Source organism: Watersipora subatra, chromosome 4 (genome assembly GCF_963576615.1).
Source record: "Watersipora subatra chromosome 4, tzWatSuba1.1, whole genome shotgun sequence".
NCBI lineage: Eukaryota > Metazoa > Bryozoa > Gymnolaemata > Cheilostomatida > Watersiporidae > Watersipora > Watersipora subatra.
The window spans coordinates 95474-119753 of record NC_088711.1 but is presented as its reverse complement, the minus strand read 5'-3'; the positions used below and the strand labels follow the sequence as shown (position 1 = coordinate 119753).

The window sequence follows — 24280 nt, the reverse complement described above, 5'->3', positions numbered from 1 at the left end:
AGAGTTATCTCCATAATTTATGCATAAATAATTCTATGCATAAAACGGACTAAACAAATACGGTTCGGATCCTGAGTTTAAGATGATAAAAGTTTAGACAATGACATCATAGCTGGTTGAACCTGACTGCGAAAATGCCACGCCTTCAATTGATAACATATTACTGAGACACTAACTTTCATCTTCCAAAATTCACTTCCAAAAGTAGCTAGGGTTACTTAACCATCACAGTTTTACTTCTCCAGTTTTTGCTCTGTTGGCAATTCTCATATATTAGAAGTTTTCCTTTTCTAAATACTTCAAAAAGAAACTTCAAAATTGTGTACCAAATAATTGGTAAAATCCGGTTTTTGAACAATAATTAATTTTTCAATTATTATAAAAATTTAAACTTCTTTGTTATTTTAGATTAATATAAGAGTCCTCCAATCAATATTTATTTTTTAGCACTAGTTCTAAGCTTCAAAAATTGTAAAATAATTCAGCTCAATGCAAGCGTATGTAAATTTTCTGAACGAACACTGCGACCGGAGGTGAGGCGTTGTGTAAAACGATGTTTACACGATTGTTTATACTCTTCTGTTCTACCCAGTTCGGATCCATAGATGTTCGTCTTTATGCGATGACGATAACTACAAACCCTGACTTTGACCGGAAATTTCGTCGAAGTTGTAAAAACTGCCAAACGTCTGCAGCTCCAATCACGGATACAATAGGAAGTGATTCATATACTTGTGCGCGTAAGGATCTGGATAGACTAACACAATACAGAACACGGTGCTACAGGTTATATGATCAATACATATATATATATTTGATGAAGTAGTTTCCATAATTATTACTAAGGTCATTAAGCCAAATATTACCAACGAAACAGAATCTCGCGTTGAAATCACAGCAAAAGACCGAAGCGTATATTCCATTGACTCGACTGTTGCCACCAAAAATAATGGTTTAATTTATATTTAGACAAATGCATGTGTAGTGTATCATGACAAAATTAACCACTTTCTCCTAACGTGTTTACTAATGAACGTTTAAGAGATTCCTCGCATTACGGCTTGCACGTTTTAAATAGTTTTTGCTGAAGCGCATGACTGACCTACGTGCTACAACTGGGTCGTAGGAATGGGTGTGCTACCGGACCATGGATGGGAAAAGGACAATAATCGAATGAAAGCCGTACAAACCAGTTTTTAGTCTGCACACGTAGAATTCGTATTAAAAATCAACCAGGACAAATAAAAAGAACCCATTTTCATTGATGACAAAAATATATATTTTTATTACGATGCTATGACTTGCGTACAGTAGGGTCGTTGCATAATGGCGTATTTCAACGGTGCCGTCATTATATGCTACCTCGCCAGGTTTGGTCAACCCACCATAGACAGCAATAAATATTTAATTCTTATGCCACAGCGATTTCAGTCGATCAGTACAACTTTGTAACTGAACTACATGAAAAAATATTACAGTATTGCAAAAAATTTATTTTGTTTTTGGAAAAATCATAAAGTTCAACCCTAGTTCCTCTTTTTTAATGGCACTGCGAGGATCCAGGTTGCTGATGTTCATTGCCTTTTGTATGCACCATCTCCACCTTTCATATTAACATTCCCATCGATACATAGGCCTATGTTGTAGCACAGTATTGTTATCTACGAATGGGAGACAGAAGCAGCAGAATATCAGTATTGAATGTAAAGCTGATATATTAGAAACATGACTAAATGAATTAGACTCACTATAGAGTTCCTCTTGTTTGGCAATGAAACTAGTACTATGGCTGTGTAATGTTTAAAACTCAACTTTTAAAACTACTTCCAAAAACTAAAACTTCTAAAAACTCAATTCTAAACTTGTATCGAGAACTAGCGCCAGACTCCTTACTATGGCTCAGAGAATTACTTGATTAACTGATACTTCCCTCTAGTTTTGAATTGCTCCTTTATTTGAAACCTTTTTGTTTCTTGTTGCAAAAGAATGAATGAAATTTCATGTACACTCACCTTGCCATTTTTATAAATTAGGATATAGGGAACATAGAGTCTGGTATCCTTTACAATATAAAATTCTTGCAGCTTTATCACATGTTGCCTGCCAAAATAAACCAATGCGATGACTAGCTGAAAAATATGGGTACACACTGTTTAGGATGGGTTTAAAAATCAAACTGACTGACAAGATTTATGAAATCTACCAAAAATATAATTCATGAGGATTCACCAAAATAGTTACTGTCAGTACTTTTATTTAAAAATACAAACAACAGCTGTAGTTCTACCACTGAATAAACTGAAACCGAGGACTTAGATAGGGTTTTTACATTTTGACTCAGTTTTATTCACCTCAATGTTAAAACCAAGGAAATGCTAAATACTGCATTGGTCTAATACGGCTGGTAGCTGAGTAACTTGAAATATACATGTACATTGGCTTGGATGTTCTAAAGTTTTTAAAACTAGTTAAGGCCTTCCAATAAACCTTAAAGGTTGACTTGCAGCAAAATCCACATTACAGTTATTTGGTATCAAAAGATTCACCATGTCTTACTCTGCTGTGTTGTAGGTGCAAAATATGTGGAAATGTGATTACAAGCTCTTAAAAGCTCAAAACGAACAGTTAATCGCCGCCATCACGAAACTGCCGTAGATTAGAATCCCTTTCCAAAATGGCTAAATGGGACGTAACTGAATGAGATGGCTTTTGTTTACACTTTCATGCAACCTCATTCGTCGAAGTATTTTCACAAATATACTTCACACATTCAATAAAACCATGTTTATTGTCCTTACGTGTCTGTTTCATCATCACTATAATGCTGTTACTTTGAGCACTGATATCTCAAAACCTACCTTAAAAATTCGTTTAATTTTTTCACCTTAGCTCGAAGGAGTACATATCATCCTCTGATAAACATGACGAGCCTGTTGGTCACCTGTAATAGTCGAAAAATGCTGCAGAAGTTGTTCGCGCTGTTTGGCAGGAAGTATGGGTCACATGATCAGATTACGACTAGACGTTTAGACCAAGCTGAAACAAAACTGTAAAGTAGCGAGCATCTATATTTGATATGGGTTTTTCGGTAAAAAACAAAGTGTTTGTCATAAACTAGTGCTACGGGACTCTTTATATTGAGCCTTTTATTGGCCTTTAATTCACATGAGAAAATCACGTGTCAAAACAATAACCAAATCATTTGACTACGTCAGAGAAATAAATTGATTCCAATCTATGGCGGTTCCGTGATGGCGGCGATTAACTGTTCGTTTTTTAGCTTTTAAGAGCTAGTAATCACATTTCCACATATTTTGCACCTACAACACAGCAGAGTAAGACGTGGTGAATCTTTTGATACCAAATAACTGTAATGTGAATTTGTTGCAACTCAACCTTTAAGTAAAACACTGTAGGAGAATATAAAGAGCATGGACCAAAGCGGTTTGTTGCATTAGCATATTTGCAAGCTAATAAGATATAAAAATATATTTGTAACTTTTCTGCATATCTGTAAATCAAATTCTTAAAGCATTTATTATGTAATATCTGGTCAGCTAAATTATATTGAAGTTTACATTTGTTTAAATATATTTGGCTGGATGTCGGAAACGCTACAGCATGCATGGGAAACCTACGGCCCGCGGAGGCTTTTCATCCGGCCCGCGAAGACCTTTGATAAATATAATTTTTATTCTTAAATTTAGAAAGTAAAAAAGAATGATCTCAAAAATAAAATTTCCCTTAATGACAATAAAACTCTCTCTATGAGAATCTCATCAACCTCTGCATTCACGAGAAATAATCATAAATAAATAAAAATCATCCTTTAGCATCCATATCCTGGCGTCAACATGACGTTTTGTTAAGTAATTTTCAGCAGTCAAGGACGATTTAGCGCGAAATTTCACTTCTAACTGAAATCACATTCCTCAGTGATGAGTTACAGTTCCTGAATCTGTCGCACAGGGTCGAGTAAAAGGATGACTGATGCCAGGAAGTGAAACTAAGCAGCTGGCTTCCAAAATAAAGAGCGCCAAAGACTTTCTCCCCTTTTTGTGTATTCAGTTGCTCTGAAAATACCACCCTGATGAGAGGCCTAAGCATCTTCGTTGTTTGATGTAGTATTATCTCTACCAGTTTTCCACAAAGAAACAACTCTATATTTCTGATACTTTTTTTTTCTTTCAAATTTTTTGAACGCATCCTACCCAAAGTGTCGTCATAAAAAAAGGAAAGTGGATAACGAATCTCCAGTGTTCAAGGAAAAGTGGATCAATGACTATTTTTTCACACAAATCAAAGAAAACCAATGTGTTTATTGTGTTCAGAGTCAGTTTCTGTCATGAAAGAATATAATGTGAAAAGACACTACATTTCCAAGCACTCATCTGTGTAAGATAGTTTTCAAGGTGAATGTAGAAAACAAAAGTCGAAAAACTGATGAAAGAATTGAAAGAGCAGCAGACAATTTTCGTCAAGAAACGTGATGATGCTGACAATGTTGTTCGTGCTAATTACATTGTTAGTGAGAAGATCGCAAAACGTTCGAAAAATTATTCCGATGGCGAATTTGTGAAAGGTTGTCTACAAGCAGTAGCTGATATTTTGTGTCCAGGTAGAAAAGAAGAAATCGATAATATTAGTTTGTCTCGTAGAACTGTAACAAGACGGATTGACAAACTTGCTACCAATGTAGAAACAGGCTTAAAAGAACTTGCTTCGAAATTTAAGTATTTTTCCTTGGCTATTGATGAAAGTACTGACGTGGCAAATATAGCCCAACTTGCAGTTTTTGTACGTGGAGTTGATGCCGATTTCAATATCACAGAAGATATGCTTGGTCTTCAAGCAATGAAAGACACTACTACTGGAGAGGATATTTTCCAAGAACTGAAAATATTAATGGCTAAATTTAATCTTCATTTTGATAAAATTCATGGTATATCAACAGATGGTGCACCAGCAATGGTTGGTAGTAAAGTTAGCTTAACTTCTAAAATTAAGACGGAGTTAACTTCTATGAACATAGACACAAAATATTTTTTATGTGTTTCACTGCATAATTCACCAAGAGAATTTGTGTGCCAAGTCCCTCAAATTTGAGCACATCATGTCTTAAGTAGTTTTGAGTATCAATTTTATAAAATCTCGAGCATTAAACCACCGCCAGTTTAAAGAATTCCTTGAAGATATCGAGGCAGAACATGAAGATCTGGTTTACTACTGCGAGGTGCGATGGTTGAGCAAAGGAAAAATGTTAAAACGATTTTATGATCTGAGGAATGAAATTTTCACATTTATGGAAATGAAAGGCAAGTCTATCCCTGATTTAAGTGATGATGGTTACGAGATTTCGCTTTTCTTGTTGACTTTACTTCATATCTGAACGAGTTGAATTCAAAACTGCAAGGAAAGGACCAATTTGTTCATCAGTTGTACACTCATATCAGGACATTTCAAACGAAATTCAACTGTGGGAAAAACAGCTGAGAAGTGGTAATACTTTCCATTTTCCTACATTGGCAAATCGTTGCAAAACAGACATTACTTCGTATGCTGATGAGCTTGTATTAATTCACAAAGAATTCATTAGTAGATTTCAAGATTTCAAATCACAAGAAGCCAATCTACGTATTTTCTCTTCACCATTTGATGTCAATGTTGAAGAGGCTCCCGAAGAATTGCAGATGGAATTGATTGAACTCCAAGGAACTGAAGACTTAAGACGAGGAATGAGAGATTATTCGTTACTGAAATTTTGTAAAAATCTATGTAAAGAAGCTTTTCCCAGGATCACAGACTTTGCAAGAAAGAATACGTCACTATTTGGGAGTACTTACATATGTGAGCAGCTGTTTACGAAAATGAAACACGCAAAATCAAAAACAAAAACAAGGCTGACAGATAATCACCTTGAAAATAACCTTAGAGTAGCCGCCTCCAGCATTTCATCAAACATTGAGGCACTGGTGACGAAACACCAAGCCCAAATTTCCCATTAGAATAAGGTTTTGATACACTTTTTCTCATTCGTAATTACAAGATCAATAAACTATGTGCTTCAATATTTTTTTCTCATTTTTAATTATAAGATTAATAAACTGTATTTCGATAAATTGTTTTTAATAAATATTTTAAGCTTTTACAATTTTTGTTTCCTTACCCTTTCTATGTAAAGTATTAGACAAATGAATAAAAAAATCAATAGTTTAATATATGTTTATCTGCATAGTATATATGAAATTATAAGTGTATATGTATACATATATTGCAATTCTATAATTAGGACTCCTGACTTGTGGCCAGTCTTGGAAACCATAATCTGGCCCACATGTGAACAAAGGTTGCCCATGCATGCTCGACAGTGATAATTTAGCTACAATAAAAACACTAACTACAGTTTTTATACAGAATAAAAGTTTAATAACAGATATTTTTAACTAATATAGCAGTTAATGGTAACATAATGTCATAGCAAATAACTGACTACCTCACTAACAAAGTTTCTCTTTATTATTGACGTATCTTGATACGGCCGATAGCGCTATTGTATTTACCTTAATACTATGCTCGAGCGCCTGTAATTTTGTTCATAGTTTTGAGATTACAAAAGAAAAAAATAGGCTTGTGAAAAACTTGAGACACAAAAAGTAACTACAGCTTAGTAAATATTATTGAGCGACTTGCTGCCATATTCTGCTCGAAAAATATGCAATATATTTTCATACTTAATTTAGTTTATAAGAAAATTTTTAAGGGGTCAAGTAGTCCCTTGTTGGTGACTTTTTCTTCAAGATTAACAACGAAACGTACCATCTTTATAACTGCTATAATACGATTTACTACGAAACGTTTTACAATGTTACGTCAACTTTTTCATTGCTAAAATTTTATCACCAATCTGTTTCTAGTTTCATTTTCACAATAGCTAATAACAAATAACACTAAACTGAGGGAGATTGCGCATCAAATCTCCTCCATTTACTTTATCACCAATCTGTTTTTGGTTTCGTTTTCACAATAACTAGTAACGAATAATTCCGAACTGAGTGAGATCAAGCATTGTATCTCTCTCATTTGTTGTTAGTGTTATATGTGCACTAAGTATGTGTGACCTTGAAGCAATGTTATGGGTGGTCCAGCTGGTGTTATCTTTATGACTCATCAGTACTGATCAGGCAGCCTAGCTAAGCAGTCGTCTTGAATTATCCTTGTCAACATTCATATAATAAAACCACCTTGAGGAAACTTCACATTATAACAGTTAGCGGGATTTTTGCGAACAGCATATCGGCATATTTGCTATTCCTATGTAATCAGCACACTGACTGCCAAATTTGAATTTCGAGCAAAAATTTTCGTCGTATAGCGGAAAATATTTTGTATGAAGAGGGCAAAAACTCGGCGTGTTTTATATCGCAGGGCGAAAATAATCGCATAACAGGGTTATCGTAATCCGAGGGCGCACTGTATTACATTTCTTGTTTTGTTTTATTAGTTTTTGATTATAAATTATGATTTTAGGTTGGGTCAGTCATTTTCATGGGGCTGTTTGTTGGAAGCACAATGCAATGTAGAAAACTAACTTGAAGTATAAGCTGTATTAAGGCAGTGCTACGTACGCTAGCCTTGGAATCTGTGTTTTTATCACTTCAGCTAGCCATGAAGGAAGACGCAAATGCTAAATACATGCACTTCCTAGTAGACATGCTGTTACTAATTCAAACATATATGCGCATAAAAATAGGTATTGTTGGTGACATCTGTGGTGGATCTAGTATTAGTTCTATTATTTTGTGATGCTACTATTATAGCAACTCAGAATTGTTAGCTAGATTGTTTGCTGTACGCATATGGGAAAAACAGTAGTTACGGATACAATATTTACAGGCTGATTGAAAAGGCTCCCCAAAGCATCATGTAGGTGCTATTGCTCCTCCAATGTGAACACTTCAAAGAATGCTCACTTTAGAGGATCTCTCTCATGCAACAGGTTATTAAAGATGTCATGACTTGCTCTCTCTTTTTCACCTTTTCAATGGATCTTTTAGACTGTAATTTGATACTGCGGTGTGTAGCTATGAGCTGGCATCAGTAATTACATATAAACCATGTTGAAGTTGAACCATAATCTAGTGTTTTTTAATAAACGTTCTCCACACTGACATTGCAGCCTGAATGCAGAATGCCACGGGGTAAGTTTCAATGGAGACTTGTCTTAGAGTATGTATTGCACTTGCAAATATGAGTGCTGAGTTAGCATCGATCGCTTCATTTATTGGTGCTCTTTTGCCTGAGCATGAACCCACCCATCAGGTTCCCTCATTGTTTACTCATTCTTTGCTCCTCTCTTCGCTCACTCACACAAACTGGGCCACAAATGTGTGTCCATGACAAATATGTGATTGTATGTCATGCAAAATCTGCATTAATGTTACTGCTCGCTTTGGGTATGAACGAATTATGCTGGTGTCTTCCTTCTTTCATGGACTCATAAATGGAAGTGGTGGTTAACGCTACAATCCTACAATCATCTTCTTTTAGCCATGCTCTTTCATAAGCTAATCTGCACAATTAGTGCATGTACTCATTGAATTTTCATTATCTTTTAGCACATTTAACAACTGTTATTCTAGCTGAGCCAGTAATTCGTATACTAGCTAGTATATTATATGGCTTCGTACATACATATTACAGCGACTTACTCCCTGGCATAGTAACTTAAGTAATACCAGACAGTAAATAGTCTCGCTGTGTAATTATATCTTCATCATTGTTTATCTACTTTTTTTAGCGTGTTTAAGAACTCTTTTTAGGCTTTTGGCTTACTGCAATGAATATTTCTGTGAGTACATTCAATATGTATACAGAAATTCAGCCAAAGTTACCATAAACTACCGATGAGTTTCCTTTGACTAGCTATCAGTAGAATGCTCCCATAAGGTCAATGTTCCCACCAGTAGTTATGTACATACATTACTCAATTGCTGTAAATTCTGGTGGTATAGCAACGTATAAACAATGGGATTTCTATTTAACTGTAATATATTTTATAATAACACTTCATAAGATTACTATGAAGGGTGGATGATTACTTGTTACGTTGTATTCTATTTTCCTGTTTTTTACAGATTCACAACATTTTCCTATAAATTGCTAACATAGAGCAATATTTCTGTGTTCACGAGACCCAATCAGTAATTGCTGTCTACAGTTTACTACTGACTAGGAAACTACAGTGTACCAGAGACCACTCATATCTTCTCATCTGTATATCCCTATATAAATGCTCTAGATTAGTTTTCTATATCGTTGGTTATTATTTACTGCATGTATATGTGTACAGCATATATCAGATATATATATATATATATATAATATATATATATATAATATATATATATATCAGAGTTACATATTTTACGTACTGCAACATCTTTTTGTTGGCAGGAACACTCAACAGCGAGCTCGTGTCAGGCTCAAGCTTTGATGAAGAATCTAGCGCCCGTGATGCAGTTGATCCTTTGGCTTCTGGCCTCTTCTCCGCTAGTCCAACGCCTACACAGTCCCAATTTGCAAAGGTGATTTATTGTCCATTCAAAGCAAAACATTTTGACATTTAGTTTCTTTACATGTCTAGAGGTGTGCACTAACCATAAGAATTTATATGATTCAGGTGGACTGGTCCACAGGCAGTTATGTCGACTCAGGTGTAAACAAAAGAGAGTCTTTGAAGGTTAGTTTTCGCGTTGCTTATCGCTTGTAGCTATACGCAACATTTTACTACCCATCAGTGGGCAAGATTTGTGTTATTTTGCTTACAAATGTTAACATTCATGATCATTAGAACTAGGCATTACCAAAGCAGCTCAAACCGTTTTTGTAATGCAGAAAAATTGTGCTGAGGCATATTTAAGCTATTATTTCCCAGAGGTTCAAGGTACTTTGATGGTTTGGGTCCCCTGACCACCCAAATTGGATTCGATCAAACATCAACATACAAATTTCGTCTGTTCCAATATAAACATGATGTTGAAGCCATTGTATTTCGGAGAAAATGGTTTTATAATAGTAATAATATAAAATACATTGTATTTTGATTGGTTCAGTCCAAAGTAAAAACCAACAATAAATACTCACGGGCAACATTGAAAAAAATACATTGTATATAACCGTATTAAAGAAAATATTAACTTATACGTTACATTAATAAAGTGAAAATCACTGAAAAAAGTTTATTATTGTTACTTTAACTTATAGACACATGAATGCAAGTGTAGGCTTAACAATGCATAGGTTTGTTGGTGGCGTGAATGATAGAAATATGTGTTATAACTCGCTCTAATCTATGCTTGGCATATATTTTATCATGTTTTGCTTACACTTGCAAAACTGTGATGCTTCAAAATTCGAAGAATTTTATACATTGGAAAATGCTTTGCGTACTGAGGCAGATATATGCTCTAATTTAGCATTGTTAATAAAATAATTCATTTCTAGAAGCGATCATAAACTGCTGTCTGACTGTATTGTGGACTAGTAATGCCTGTTTATGATATATACAGTTTCAAGTAATAAGATGGTTAGTTTGGAGGTCTAGGAAGCGCAAATCTTTCCTATCAAACTCATGCATGCAGAGATAGATAGTTAGAGGCTTTTTAGCTCATGTCCTAGTGTTAAGCCTAAGAAGTAGCCATTTAGCACATGTAACGATGCAACGCAGCTATAACAGGTTAAGTGACAACCTATCTATAAGCCTGATAACTAGCGATAAGTGATCACTCGATGGGAGCTTATTTAAGGGTTGACTTGCAACAAAATTCTCATTACAGTTATTTGGTATCAGAAGATTCACCATGTCTTATTCTGCTGTGTTGTAGGTGCCAAATACGTGGAAATGTGATTAAGAGCTCTTAAAAGCTCAAAAATGAAAAGCCGCTGTAGATTGTAATCTGTTTATTTCTTTGACGTTGTCATTACAGTTTGGTTATTGTTTTGTCACGTGATGTTCTCGTGTGAATAGAAAGGCCAATAAAAAGCTCAATATAAAACTTATCGTAGCACTAGTTTATGACAAACACTTCGGGTTTTACCGAAGACACCGTATCAAATATAGATGCTCACTACTTTACAGTTTTGTTTCGGCTTGGTCTAACCAGCAAGTCGTAATTAGTGCTGGGACGATATTAAAAATTCGTTTCGGTATGATGTGATGGCATAGCCAACCAATATATCGAAATATCGGGTATGTTATTCGGAGTTGTCTTACCTGCCAGAAAAGGCTGCCATGAGAGAACAACTCTCTAATGAGTCCATGTACCAGTATAATTCTCTGAAAAATCGGGTATCAAATCGAGTAGAATATATATATTATCGTCGATATCGTCAAATATCGATGATATCCGATATTTCGATATGGGCAAAAAGCACTCGGTACAGTCGGTATCAGAAATTGGTATCTACGGTATACCGAAATATCGTAATATCGTCCCAGCACTAGTCGTAATCTGATCATGTGACCCAATACTTTGCAAATAATTTCTGCAGCACTTTTCGATTATCACAGGTGACCAACAGGCTTGTCATGATTATCAGACAATGATATGTACTCCTTCGAGCTAAGGTTAAAAAATTGAATGAATTCGTACGGTAAGTTATAAGATATCACTGCTAAAAGTGACAGCATTACAATGACGATAAAACAGGCGTGTAAGAACAATAGACCTGGTTTTATTGAATGCGTGAAGTATATTTATGACAATACTTCGACGAATAAGGTTGCATGAAAGTGTAAACAGAAATCATCTACCACAACTACGTCACATTTGAGCCGTTTTGGAAAGAGAATCCAAACTACGGCGGTCTCGTGTGGCTGCGATTAACTGTTCGTTTTCTAGCTTTTAAGAGCTTGTAATCACATTTCCACATATTTTGCACCTACAACACAACAGAGTAAGACATGGTGAATCTTTTGATATCAAATAACTGTAATGTGAATTTTGTTGCAAGTCAACCTTTAACAATGTTACATAAAAGATCATTGCACTCGTTGATATGTTTGATACAGTTTGCAGCCAAAACTAGCTTTTCATATGCAATAGAAGTGGAATTGTGAGCGTCGATCCATTGTGAACCGTGTTAAAATAGCTGCAAGTATGCTGTTAAATAACATGCTATGAATCTGCATACTTATAAGCTATATAATGATAATCTATCTAATGATACAAATATGTATTCATGAACAATGACATAAATGAACCATACTTGTATTACATGCAGAAACAAAAATTAACATTTTTAAAACAAAAATATTTGTATCGTTTGCTCGGATAGCTGCGTTCTGATTGTTGCTTTCGATGGAACGAACATCTCCTAGTTATACAATACCTTCCACAATATCTTCTGGCTTTAACTATTTTTTTGCACTGCTGAAATAGTTGATATTAGCGTTTTTTGGCAGAGCAAAAATTTTACGCGCTGCATTCAGCCCAAATGCAATGCGTAAAAACTTGCAAACCGTTTTTCTATGCATGTTCTTTGAAATATTAAGACTATGTTAAACTGTCACTGTTAAACGGAGCTACTGTTAGCCTGAGACAGTCAGTAATTATTTCTATGGCTCTGCTTTGAAAGTTCATCTACCGTCGTAAATTTAAACTGTTTTTATATACAGTCAAACATGGATAACTCGAACTTCAAGGGACCGAGCAAAAGTGTTCGAATTATCAGAGCATTCAAGTTATCAGAGCACTGTCACAAGTCCATATATTTACTTATTTATTAGTAGATACATGTACGTATACAAACTATAATATAAATCAAAAGCACAAATGGCTTGTTTCAAATTAAATGCTTCTAATGTAAAGTTTAAAACGTTTTCATGAAAAAGTATAGAGATTTTTTTATCACTTGAGATTGGTTTGTTGTTTGAGGTGATGTTATTGCCAGGACGTTTTCCAGATTGACATTGGCAAAACTTGATCGTTGTTGAAATGCTCAAAAGAAAAGACATTTTTTTCTTTTGGGGTTTTACCCACGATCAATTTTGCCGTTTTTTCTTGAAGTTTATGCAGATTACCTTACTTTACCTGGGATTCGTTAAGAGCAACACTCCGAGGCAGTTCAATTAGAAGTTTTACGAGGTTTTACCGTACATTCTATATCACTCACGCTTTTTTAATAGGTACTTATTGAATGTACACACGTATTCTGTGTTTAGGTCAAACGATGAATAGTTTTTTGTAGCTCAGACAACGTATACGTTTAATTACAACATTTTTAAGACGTTTTAAACATTCAACATTCCGACGTTGATTCAACACGGAATCAACGTCGGAAAACTATTCATCACGGGCTAGCCGAGTCACGCACTCAAGGATTTTCGCCACGCACATACAAAACAACATGCGATTTTTGTTTTGTATGTGCGTGGCAAAAATTCTTGCGCGCGTGACCCGGCTAGCCCGTGCTATTCATCGTATCGCAGTATAAATCAAATTTCACCAAACTTTTAGAAAAGTCGTTGACAAAAATATTTTGCCGATGGTGGTAATAACGACGTTTATGAATTACGAAAAGATGAAGTTTACCTCTTTGGCTTTGAATAAAGTGATTTTCTAAAGCGAAAACAACCGTTTCGGTAGCTGTTGGGCAAAGAAACAGTTCGAATTTACAGTGTTGAGTTCGAGTTATCTATAGCAATTTATCATTACGTGGGAACGGACCAAAGGAAATGTTCGAATTAACCATGTGTTCGAGCTATCCGTGGACGAGTTATCCATGTTTGACTGTATATGTAGACTACTTTGAAGTAGAAAGACCGCGTTAAACAAAGAACTACTATTAGCCTGAGACAGATATTAATTATTTCTATGGTGTTGCTTTCAAAGTTCATCTACCAACATAAATTTAAATTTTTTTATAGGTACATTTACTTCGAAATAAGAAGGCGGTGTTAAACAAGGAACTACTATTAGCCTGAGACTGTTATTGATTATTTCTATGGTGTTGCTTTCAGAGTTTTAACGAAAAAAAAGCGAAAAACTTAAAAGTTGGACAACGAGAAAATTGATTGTTATTATTGTAAAATATTCATTATTAATCTGATTTTGTGGACACTTTTCTACTGATCACTTGATATTATGGGTTCATAAAAATCAAAGATAGTCAAAGTGGTAGTCAAATGGAGGTGGCGTTCAAATAGAGGATGGCGCTCTATTTGTCAACCCTTTTCTCATAGTGGCAGTCAAATAGAGGCGGAGTGTAAATAGAGGTGGCGTTCAAATAGAGGTGCCGTTCAATTAGAGGTTTTACGGTATGTTTGATTTTTAGTTTTGTTTGTTTGAACCAAAATCTTGATCATGTTTTGAGGTTGAGAACAGGCAGTTACAATTTCTACTCTACATATGAACCACCCTTCCATCATACAATATTTTCTTTACAGACTGACCACTTTAGCATCGCACAATTTCTAAATGGGTACCAAACCTACCCTACACCGTAAGTCAACAAGTTGCTACCTCCTAATGTTCTGTTAGTATAAACTACTGTCTGCTGCTACAGGAGCAGAAAAAAGTATATAGAAAACAGAAAAAAAGGGCTGCAAATGAGATCTTGTGCACACTTCGAGACCCGAGTGTCGTTCTCATGGCGGACTATCTCAAGGTCAGAGGAAAACTCAAAAGTTGGACTAAGTTTTGGTGCGTGCTCAAGCCTGGTATTCTCATTCTCTACAAGAGCCAAAAGCAGAAGGTTGGTTTGAGTAATCCTATTGCTTATTACATATCACAGTTGACTGGTGCGCAAACTAATCCTTGATATCATAAGTGTTGTTTATTAGTCTACAAACATACACTTGATATCATAAGTGCTGTTTATTAGTCTACAAACAAATACTTGATATGATAAGTGCTGTTTATTAGTCTGCAAACATACACTTGATATCATAAGTGCTGTTTATTAGTCTACAAACAAATACTTGATATGATAAGTGCTGTTTATTAGTCTGCAAACATACACTTGATATCATAAGTGCTGTTTATTAGTCTGCAAACATACACTTGATATCATAAGTGCTGTTTATTAGTCTACAAACAAATACTTGATATCATAAGTGCTGTTTATTAGTCTACAAACAAATACTTGATATGATAAGTGCTATTTATTAGTCTACAAACAAATACTTGATATCATAAGTGCTGTTTATTAGTATACAAACAAATACTTGATATCATAAGTGTTGTTTATTAGTCTACAAACATACTTGATATCATAAGTGCTGTTTATTAGTCTGCAAACATACACTCGATATCATAAGTGCTGTTTATTAGTCTACAAACAAATACTTGATATCATAAGTGTTGTTTATTAGTCTACAAACAAATACTTGAAATGATAAGTGCTGTTTATTAGTATACAAACAAATACTTGATATCATAAGTGTTGTTTATTAGTCTACAAACATATACTTGATATCATAAGTGCTGTTTATTAGTCTGCAAACATATACTTGATATCATAAGTGCTGTTTATTAGCCAACGAACTTGTACTTGATATCGTAAATGCTGTTCATTAGTATAGGTAGCATTACTAGCACCTATCAAGTTGGAACGCATTCTACTTTGCCATGTATGTAGTATGTATGTGATATGCATGTGGTATGTATGTGATAGGTATGTGGTATGTACATGTATGTGTTATGTATGTGGTAGGTATGTGGAATGTATGTGCTGTGTATGTGCTATATATGTAGCATGTATGTGGTGTGTATGGGGTGTGTATGTGTTGTGTATGTGGTATGTATGTAGTATGTGTATTAAAGAGGTGGTTGCGTCAAATTTGAGTTGATTTTAAAAGAAAGTATTTTTCTTTATCTATCAGTTGTTATGTTGTTTGTTGTGTTAGGCGATCCATTATCAAGATATTTGAAGATTAAAATTGAAAAAATTTGATCGCGGTAAAAACTCTCAGGCCAAAAAACATGCCCAGACTTGCCCAAAGTGATGTAACGCGTGATACAACCTGTCTCTATCTCTCGTATTCACATCGACTATTGCGATAAAAGTGTAGTCCAACGCGGCTCTATTGGCATATATTTTATTTTGTATTTGCTCATGTTGGTTAGAATAAAATTTTTAAACCCTGCTACAGATACATTATTATAAATGTTTCAAAGGCCTCAAATAACGAAAATTGAAAATTTGTCTTACTCACTTTCTCCAAATGCTGTGTAAACATTTGAGTACCGACTACCAATTCTACCGGTCTACGGTAATTCTGTCAAGCAAACTATGTAGAGTAAGGTCCTTGTATCGGCACAGTTCCGTCACTACTCACACTAACAATATACAGCCTCCCAAAAGCCTCACCCACATTATGCCCGTCGCCTATCCTGGGGGTGGGGCTGTATATCATAGCCCACACCAAAAACTAGTTTTTTACTACCGTAAGTAAAATAAGCAAGCTGCGTCTTTGAAAAAGAATATGTGGCGAAACCAACTACATCCCTAAAAGTCATGTACATTGTATCGTCGACTGTCAACGTTATCAAGTCATTGTTGATATCAATATGTAGGAAAAATTTCACTGGTCATATTTGATTAGTTGATTCAAGTACTAAACAATGGTCGAGCTATGCAAAAGTGCCTGTCTATGCAGCTCTATCTATCAGAAAAGATCTAGAAATAGATCTATCAGAAAAGATTTTAGCACAGGTGTCAACGGGGCTATGATATATTCAATGTTCTGGAAATCATGTTTTGCATTATCTTCAACAATATTATTTTATTATATAATTTTTACGAGCAAAAAAATTTTCATTTCGGCATAAAGCTTTTACTAAAATCCATCAAGTCGTGGCCACTCACATAGTTTCAGCTGATACAATAAGACAATTTCATCTACTTCACCAAACTCAAACAAAACAGCATGGTATATGCAGCACACATTCAAGTCTCTCTTTCCCATTTATGGCAGTTTCCACACTGACATAGCTGCTTCGGCTGGTGGGACGACATAAACATCCTGTAATCAGTAAAACAAATGCAATAAATATATGTCATTCATAGATATGTCATTCTAAAGCGTATCTACTGAAAGCTTTCAAATTGGGAGTTCGATAAATTGTGAGTGTAATTTTAAAAATGAATAAATGTTTAAAACAAAAGCATAAGTACGCCAAGCCAACGATTCGAAGCTTTGGTTCTGGAAGTTAAAGATTTGCATTGATCAATCGATTTTTTTTATTTCTACAAGTGAGAAGTAAACATCTAAAGTCAAATCATAAATCTAATTTACTAGATAAAACTGCCACAGAAAGTTTGAAGCAAATATAGCTCGGTGAAACGATAAAAAGTTATAAAACGATGATTGGTGATAGCAAAAAGTTATAATTTTATTAATTAGTACACGTATTAATGAGTACTAAAAATATTACCTTTTGTATATTCATCAATTTAAGCCATTGTATTGCTAGATGCTATGGATTAAAAAAAAGTCGTCAAGAACTCGCTGTGCATACATATCTCGCACGCGCAGGAAATTACATTATAACCTCAAACGGGGAAATACAATCTGAATGTAAACTCAACAGTATATCTATAGGAGACTCAAAGTAAAAGATAAATTTACCTCCATTCTCCTATTTTCCTCCATAGCACTTTAACCACCTGATGCCCAGAAAACTTGGAGTCACCTTCGCAGTAACTTTACAGCAGTTTTTACAATTCTGTTGTTCGTCAATAAAACGTGTCGATCGAGTAATTCATTAAAGTAATGATGTTAATTAATTTAGTAAATATTGATGTCCATGCGATTCAGTAATGCAGTAAAATCCCTAAATTTGAGATCACAGACAACGCGTTTTACGAGTGATAACATTTATTAGGACCTATATAAACATTTCGGGCTGATGATTGGTTAATGAAGCGACCTTATATTTATCGCTCGTGGACTCTTTTCAGATGTATCACTTAGTTATGTCACAAACAAAGCACCCGCTGGAATGTGAGCTTTTTAAAAGATAGCCTCATTCAAATGCATATATCTCTAGACAGGATTGGTCTACAAAGACAAAAATGACATCAAATTGTAGCTGATGTTTTAGCCTTTTATTGGTCTTAATTTCACTAAATCGACCTTTTTGACGCAACTACATCTTTAAACCATTTTGTGCCATGTTTAAGTTTTTCATGTCTTTTTAAGATTCAGAGGAATTTATATCTTGCTGATTATCGTGCAATATTTTTCATTGTTTTCAGTCAGACATCTTGCAAATCACTTATTGATTTCACAGGCGCAGTAGGGATTTCAATCAACACATTCCCATAGAGGCATGCTGATTTCTAAAATCATCTGATTTTTTTTATGATGTTTATGTTATCGACATCGATGTTTTAGTCATTTGTTGCAGTTTATTCATCATACTGCTGGCCTGTGAGTTACCATGATAAAACGATTTATGTTTACCAAACTAGTATTAATCGGGTTAGTTTGGTAAAACATTAATGCTGCCATGATAAAATTGTCTTTTTCCAGTAAACACAATCGATACATGGACGTTGTATGGTACTATTGTTTTTCCCACATTACAAGGGATTATTTTATTATTTCACATGACATCTTACTGCCATAGTGTCACTGAGTTCTAGTATTGCTGGGGCAGGTCACCTGATTTCTATGATAACCTTTGACTCTTGTATTTTTAGGGAGGGCATTGGGTTGGCACTATCACATTGAGCTCAGCCAAATTAATTGAGCGTCCCTCCAAGAAGGATGGTTTTTGCTTTAAAATATACCATCCACTGGATAAGTCAATATGGGCTCAAAAAGGGCCAAAAGGAGAGATGTATGGTGCCATAACCCAGCCTCTCATGTACTCAAGTGCCATCTTTCGAGCTCCCTCTGAGGCTGCTGGTAGGTGTATTAAAAAGCAAGCTTTTCTTACATCTCCTCGGTCATTGCTATGAACTGCAAATGCATAGTACAGATGTGTCATAACTTTACCATTTTTGACGACATTCTATAGCTATTTGTATAAAGCTTTTATAAGTTTTCTTTTTAATAGCCAAAATATAACTGCTGCTGTATTTGTGAACACTTTCACAGACAGCTTAATGCATCGCTGAGTACACCGTATCGGCAGCTATCTTTCAATCCAGCAACAAAGGTCAACTCTCTAAGTTACCATGGAGGGTCTGCCGCGATGAATATATGCAAGTGGAAGTTTTCAAACAATTAAAATGGGTAAAATAACAGTAGAATAGTGGTATGTGTTCGTAGAACAGTCCTTGACAAATGGGTTTTGTTAGTTTCTCATAAACTCAAAATTATTTTTAGTTCAGGGCTAATTTCTGACGGTATCATAATTATCCAAAGATATTCTCATAGTTCAATTTCATTTGGCTTCATCTAAAGACACTTATAATTTTTGGTATTACTGTTATTAAACTAATAGTATCTTATTATTACTAGCAAACTTGAAATGGTAGTTAAGCCTCCTGAATTATTTAAAAAGCGGGTCATGTATTATGTTAACATGCGGTTTTTCTAAATTAGAGTATTGTGTTGAATTAATCACGGGCCCATCACTCACACGATACACACATTGAAGCTACACATGATAACCATAGTTGTAGAAGATTGAAGAATAGAAATTACAGTTTGTCCACTGGTAAGTTGAACAATAAGATATAGCCTGTGGAGTGGCAGATTGTGTTACCTATGTGATACAGGCTATATATGACTATACTCCAGTTAAAAATTTAATGAGGTCGGCTAACATTGACATATAATTAGCATTGATACGTTTATTGTCTCCTCTCTGCGCTACCCACTATATGTAGCAGCTCAAGTCTCATAACTCCAAAGGTACAGTAATTTAATGAGGTCGGCTAACAGTCGTATTGAAAGCGAAGCCAGAAAATGATAAGTGAAAAATTTTAGTGATGAAAAATTGTAAGTTCAGTAAAATAGTTATAAAACTTCTATATATACAGTGAAACTCGGATAACTCAAACTTCAAGGGACCGAGCAAAAGTGTTCGAGTTATTAGAGCGTTCAAGTTATCAGGACAGTCATAAGTGCATGTATTTATCAGTAGATACATGTACATATACAAACTATATATCACTCAAAAGCATAGATTGCTTGTTGCAGGTTAAAGGGTCTCTCGTGTGAAGTTTTAAATATTTTTAATCAAAAAGTATAGATATTTTTCTATCACTTGAGATTTGTTTGTTGTTTTAGGTGATATGACAGCCAGGAAGTTCTCAGATTAAAATTGGCAAAACTTGATCGCGGTTAAAACGCTCAGAAAAAATACATACGTACTTTTAATTTCTACCGAACGTTTTAACCAAGATCAATTTTGCAGTAAGTCAGTTATTACAAAACTGCTTTACTATTAAAAACCCGTTATCAATTTTGCCGATTTTACTTTAAATTGATCCGAATTTTACCTCGCTTTTTTTTGCTTTCGGAGGGTTATCGCTAAGCAGATGTTTGGTAAAATTTGATTATTGCAAACTTTTAGAAAAGTCGTTAATGAAAATATTTTGCCGATGTTGGTAATAACGAGGCCTAAGAACTACTAAAAGTCGATGTTTATCTCTATGGCTTGGAATAAAGTGATATTCTAAAGCGATAGTAACAACAGTCTCGGTAGCCGTTTGGCAAAAAACTGTTCGAGTTAACGGAGTTTCGGTCAAGTTATCTAAAGCCATTTATCATTGCGTGGGAACGAACCAAACAAATACGTTGAGTTAACCATGTTTTCGAGTTATCCGAGGGCGAGTTATCCAAGTTTCACTGTATATATTTCTCAAAGTTTGTGTGTATGTGTGTATGTGTGCCCCTCTAGCTATTGCTATTAAAATCTTGGAATAAAGAACTTGTACTGAAAAAGATTTGGTCTCGGACCCTCGCATTCGCCAGTCTGATGCCATACAAATTAGGCCACAGAGATTGATTTGTTCGCTAGCCGATATATGTCGCTATATTGGAGCAAATACCCAATGGCTTTGCGTACTACGCAGGGTGATTGTGTAACATCATGGAGACGAATAGCTCTTATTAGTAAGCTCACTCAAATTTTCCATTGGCAGTGTGTCAGGCTAATAGCAAGTGGCAGGCAACTCTCATTACTTCTCATTGTTTATCAGCTGTTTTTTAAAACCCGGGCAATGCCAGGAAGCACAGCTAGTACATACTAAAACTCAGCTTCAAGTGTGTGTTTAGTAAGCTAAATTGATTTAAGTTAGATTCAAAGTTCATTTTATATGTCTGTCTCGAAGATAAGCATTACCTACGGTGGTGCTGCTACTGTGCATACTCCTACATCGTAATGTTACATTTTATTAAAATCATAACCAATAAATACACTAAATACACGCAAGTTACTGTAGGTAATTATAGTTACTAAGGTTAACATACTATTTTGCTACTTATTTTTAATACGTACAGTACTTATATAAAATTTTGATGATTTTTACCAAGGGATGTTTGCATTATACAATTACTATGGGTTTCTATATCCCTCTATACAACGTTTTTGCTATATAATGCCAACCTTGGAGCTGATTAAAATCTGGTTATTGTGCCTAAGTTATCTATTACTTTGTAATATGCTAGGAAAGACCTGGATGGACGCCCTTGTGCTTGCTCTCAGCTGCTCTTCTCTCATCACCAGTGGTTCCCGACTAACAGCAGTCCCAGAGACCACCCAAGCGGATTCTCTTCAGAACGGACTTGCATCTTCCTATGAAGCTTATCGCGAGGAACTCGACGATAGTGATAGAGAGGATCATTTCAAAGGTTCCATATCTGTTTCATTTTTTTTTAAGATTCCCCAATTAAAGAAGCTTTACCAGCTGACTTACTCACTCACGGGCTTTAATGAACTTTATCTAACACTTTTGAAACCGTAGCAAATACATTGAGGATCTTGCAGTGTTGCCAGTTAATCTGCTACAGTTAGGCTTTGCTGTTAACCACTATCAAAAGAGAAATGGCTTAAAAAGAACCCTTTTGTTGAGTGAAAAAATTCCATTTACCATTGGCAACTGAATTTAGGCCCTAAAACATATCGTTAATAATTGTATTTGTTTCTATGAAATGTTGCGACATGATAATATGACAAGAGTGTCATAATAAAACATCTTTACATATGATATGTTGTATATTATTAGACATAGTTTCGACACCTTTACATATGATATGTTGTATATTATTAGACCTAGTTTAAACACCTTTACATATGATATGTTGTATATTACTAGACATAGTTTCGACACCTTTACATATGATATGTTGTATATTATTAGACATAGTTTCGACACCTTTACATATGATATGTTGTATATTATTAGACATAGTTTAGACACCTTTACATATGATATGTAAATATATTAGACTTAATTTAAACACATCAGCATATGATATGTTGTATTTTATTTGACATAGCTTAGACACCTTTACATGTGGTAAAATATATTTCAAGTGTTTTAATAAAGAAGTAAGTTTAGAGAAAAAGCTGATAAGGATTTATGGTTATTTTATTTAGTTTTGTTTATTTAATATTATGGTATTTATATTATTATATCTTTAAATAGTTTACAATGGCGATTGACGCTGCCCAAGGAGTGAGTTGATAGACATTACCATACTGCTGAATGTCCTATGTGCTACGGTAAAGGTACGGCTGCACATGACGATTTTATCGTTGGTTCTGACCAAAATCACGAAATGAACGAAAAGCACAGAATTATTCGGCTGAAATTAACAGAATTTTCCGAGCTGTGCGTGCACACTGAAATTGTCGACGAAACGCTTTTAATTGGTTGAAAAAATTATTAGCGAACACGATTCTAGCAGTTTTTACAATTAAGATAGTTCAAGACACATGACGCGTCCTGCAAAAATACTCACGCGATTTGCCATAGTGAATGCGATGCAACAGACTTGATTGCCCTAATGATGGCTACTTTTTTACAACGGAACTTTTGCTGCTAAAAAGAAATGGTTATTATTAAAAAATAAAAAAATTGTTGCCATGCTGTTCAAAAGATAAAGAACCAAGTATAGCGCAATTTAGGCAGTTGCATCATATGTGCTATATTAAATTGCTCTGGTACTTTTATTGTGTGTCGTAATACGTGTCTTGGACTATACCAATCGCAAAAGCTGCTAAAATCGCAATCACTAATAATTTGTTCAACCAATTAAAAACGTTTCATCGACGATTTCATTGTGCACACAGCTCTGTCAAATCTGCGATTTTCGGCTGAATAATTCTGTGTTTTTTGTTCATCTCGTGATTTCGGTCAGAACCAATAAAAAATGGTCACGTGTGGCCGTATCTTAATTCAGCCCGACTTCTTAACCAGACGGTGTCAATTAAATTGATTCAAGTCGGGCATAACCATCATTCTTGGAGTAAATGCATTCTTAAAGCTGATGTGTTCAAAGAAGGCATCCAGTTCGTCAATATGCGGAATAAAAATTGCAAATTCCATGTTGATTGTTATTATTAAAAACAAAGAATTGAGAACCGTCATAGTTTAAAACAGGTAAAAACTTGAAGCAAAATCAACTCCATATTTATACTGTAGATGGACTTCTTATTTACTCATCGACTTTAGTAGAAAGACAGTTTGTAGAGAATATATCGGTTAGTTTAAGACCAATTCTATAATCCTTAGCTTATCCTTTTGTTCTCTCATTATACTATTTGTGTTACAGTCACGATGTTTAGACGCCATCTCATAAAGGGCTCAATTTTAGTCACGTCTTTATGAGATGACGTGATGTCTGTCCAAGTACTTACTAGTTGTGACTTGAAAAGCCTGTGATAGCAGATGGCAAACTTTAATATAGCAAATATAATAGAACAAAGGCTCAATTTTAGTCATGCCTTTTTCTATTTTTACGAAGTCTCATTGAATGCCAAGAAAATCTTCACCTATTTGATGTCGCCACAGAACTCTCTGAAGTTGGTATTTGTAACAAAGATTTGTATAGGTAGTTTATGCTTGATTTGTATCTTTGGTCAACATTTGCAGCACTTTCCATCCACAGGATGAGTGGACTAATCAGCTTATCTATTACTTCTCCAATGCTGTCTCCTTGACAGCGTTTGCTTCATGCAATAAGGGATGTGCCCTTTCATACATGTAGATACGACTAAACATTTTTGTATGTGGCTACGCATATCTGATGCTTATATCCGTTGGTCATACCCATTACATGAAACGACTAGGTTCCAAAATCAATTTTATTTGA

General features: G+C 34.9%; 1 protein-coding gene across 3 annotated transcripts in view; it reads left to right on the top strand.

The window, feature by feature from the left end:
* The first annotated feature begins 697 nt into the window (after nt 1–697).
* Nucleotides 698–24280, top strand: part of LOC137394938 (oxysterol-binding protein-related protein 8-like) — a 41621-nt gene continuing 18038 nt past the window's right edge. For 2 of the 3 annotated variants that reach the window (XM_068081714.1, XM_068081712.1), the window contains exons 1-7: nt 698–786; nt 7894–7996; nt 9454–9584; nt 9680–9739; nt 14566–14754; nt 18709–18916; nt 21632–21814. In XM_068081714.1, coding sequence (XP_067937815.1) covers nt 7963–7996; nt 9454–9584; nt 9680–9739; nt 14566–14754; nt 18709–18916; nt 21632–21814 — 805 coding nt within the window. In that variant the 5' untranslated portion in view covers nt 698–786; nt 7894–7962. Of the gene's footprint in view, nt 787–7893; nt 7997–8176; nt 8199–9453; nt 9585–9679; nt 9740–14565; nt 14755–18708; nt 18917–21631; nt 21815–24280 lie in introns of all 3 variants that reach the window. The other variant, XM_068081713.1, reaches the window with a different exon arrangement.